Below are 2514 nucleotides of genomic sequence, written 5' to 3'. Positions count from 1 at the left end.
AGATGAGGACGTGTTCGTCAATAGAAAGAAAGTACATTCCATCAACACGCAGATTGTTTTCATTCATCATGATAGGGGGGCTTTAACGGCGGGATGGGCTGTTATTGAAAGTGTTTAAGTGCTGGAAATATGCTCATTGGATAATAGATTGCGGGGTGCTTTTAATTGCCTCCTTGATTTAATGCAATTTACGTATTTTTATTGTTTGCTCTCTCTCTTTAACGTGCATATACAACGTCATTATCGTGGTCTGCACAAACTTGTCATCATGCGTGTATTCTGCTAACTGCACTGTCCATAACTATTTGATAGGAATACATTTCTAGCCTAGGCTATTTCCTTGTTCTAGTGGGCTCGTTTGTGGGATGTTGCGGATGAGTTTCACCGAGACCGCCTGCTCTGAACAACGAATCACCGTACTGACCGCTTCTAAACTCATGCACGAGAATCGACGTAATCCATAGCAACGGCGCGTCACTCTTAGTGATTTATCCTTAGTATGAGTAGGTCTCAGCGGCTTTGTGAATAACTTTTAAGAAAAAACTCCTACGTAAAATGTTTTAGCGCGAGTTAGGAGCACTCCTAGCGGTAAGATAAAATGCTTTGTGAATACGGCCCCTGATATGCAACTATAGGAAACGTTTGGTCGAGGTTATTGCTGCCAAAGGAGGGTCAACCAGTTATTAAATCCAAGGGTTCACATACTTTTTCCACCTTGCACTGTGAATGTTTACATTGTGTGTTCAATAAAAACATAAAAACATATAATTGTTTGGGTGGTTTTAGCTTAAGCAGACTGTGTTTGTCTATTGTTGTGACTTAGATGAAGATCAGAACACATTTTATGACCAATTTATGCAGAAATCCAGGTAGTTCCAAAGGGTTCACATACTTTTTCTTGCAACTGTATATTAAAACTTAGTTGCTTCCAACCTTGTTTCCTTTTTTTTTCTATCCTGACTACGTAATCCGTTTACATGTTATCCGTTACTCCTCAAGCCGGGTTATTTCACTGTCTTTGACAGAGCAGATTGTAGCAGTGTGTGCGGGCGCGCGTGTGTGTCCGTGTGTGTGTGTGAGTGTCTCTCAGCCTCAGGACTGGACGGGCCGGTTCTCCTCCTCGGCTGCAGGCTCATGGCCCTGCTCTGTGTTTATTGTGGGATCAGCGGAGGCAAACTGGTTGACAATGGAAACAGCTGGATGGCTGACGGTCCTCTGCACTGGGGCGTAGCGCCTGGTGAAACACTTCCACAGATGCTTCCAAATAATGTACATGAGTTCTGCAAAATTCAGACAGATGCACAGAATGGAGGTGCAGCCCATGATGTAGAGAAAGATCTTCTTCTCCGTGGCTCTGCCGATGTAGCAGTCCTCCGTGTTGGGGCAGGGACTCTCGCTGCAGCGCAGGAGCATGGGCACCTCGAAGCCGTTGTACAGGAAGTAGAAAGCCAGCAGGGATACCACCTCGAAGGTTATCTTGAAGACCAGGCTGAGGATGTAGGTTAAGAACAGGCCTCCATCTAGGCTCCCTTTGTTCTTGTACAGCTTCTTCTTGTATTTGGCCTCGCGGTGCTCCCTGTAGGCCACGTGCAGCGCCACCAGTAGGGAGGGGGTGGACACCATGATGAGCTGCAGGGCCCAGAGGCGCACCTGTGAGATGGGGAAGAAGTGGTCGAAGCAGGCGTTCTCACAGCCGGGCTGCCGGGTGTTGCACACAAAGTCACTCTGCTCGTCCTTCCACACCTGCTCGGCCGCCGCCACGTACACCAGGATCCTGAAGAGGAAGACCACGGAGAGCCAGATGCGCCCGATCACCGTGGAGTACTTGTTCACCCCGCTGAGGACGTTCTCCAGAAAGCCCCAGTTCATCTTCGCCTGAGTCTCCTGTCGGGGAGTCAACACACAGCAGGAATTAAATACCACATATTTGGGATCATTTCTGCTGTTTACAGAAATATACCATTTATTTTTGAACAAATCCACCACAATTAAATCCACTGAAAAAACAGAAACGTTGACTTTAATTAAATGTGTTATCTTAACACATTTCACATAACTGTATTAGGTTAGTTGAAAGCAATAACATTAAGTTTAAATAAAAAGTATTAGGTTCAACTTAATATTATTGCTTTTAACTAACCTAATTTAGTTATGTGAAATCTGTTGACATAAAACATTTCATTAAAGTCAACGTTTCAGCTTGTCAGTGGTATAAAAACAAGAGAAAATAATTATCAATGAGATGTTTTTTATCTCAGTGTAATATGCAAGAGAACAGAACAATGTAATCAAGATATTTAGTATCAAATATGTGTCTCTCCTCTCAGATAATTCAGTGATAGGAAAAGCTGCCCTTCACTCAGCATATTCAGGCAGCAGCATATACACCAACACTGAAACACATGAGCACACACTACAGTTTAAAAAAGCAGAAATCAAATCTGAGAAAATGCTCCGTTTCAGTTTAACACACACAGTTAAGCTCACACACACTTGTGAACATATGTTCACCTA

At 43.8% G+C, this 2514-nt stretch overlaps 1 protein-coding gene across 1 annotated transcript; it reads right to left on the bottom strand.

The window, feature by feature from the left end:
• Positions 1-877: 877 nt before the first annotated feature.
• Positions 878-1885, bottom strand: LOC104951832 (gap junction beta-7 protein-like). The gene has a single exon (XM_010778564.1). The coding sequence runs from the start codon at positions 1867-1869 to the stop codon at positions 1093-1095; it is 777 nt and encodes a 258-aa protein (XP_010776866.1). The 5' UTR covers positions 1870-1885; the 3' UTR covers positions 878-1092.
• Between the last annotated feature and the right edge of the window lie 629 nt (positions 1886-2514).

The sequence above is a fragment of the Notothenia coriiceps genome, unplaced genomic scaffold, assembly GCF_000735185.1.
Source record: "Notothenia coriiceps isolate Sejong01 unplaced genomic scaffold, NC01 NC01_scaffold00019286, whole genome shotgun sequence".
Taxonomy (NCBI): domain Eukaryota; kingdom Metazoa; phylum Chordata; class Actinopteri; order Perciformes; family Nototheniidae; genus Notothenia; species Notothenia coriiceps.
Note: the sequence above shows the minus strand (reverse complement) of the source record. Positions and strands in the feature narration are given on the sequence as shown.

Excerpts from the sequence above, each read along its gene's own strand:
- LOC104951832 (XM_010778564.1), bottom strand. The coding sequence starts at position 1,869 with ATGAACTGGGGCTTTCTGGAGAACGTCCTCAGCGGGGTGAACAAGTAC.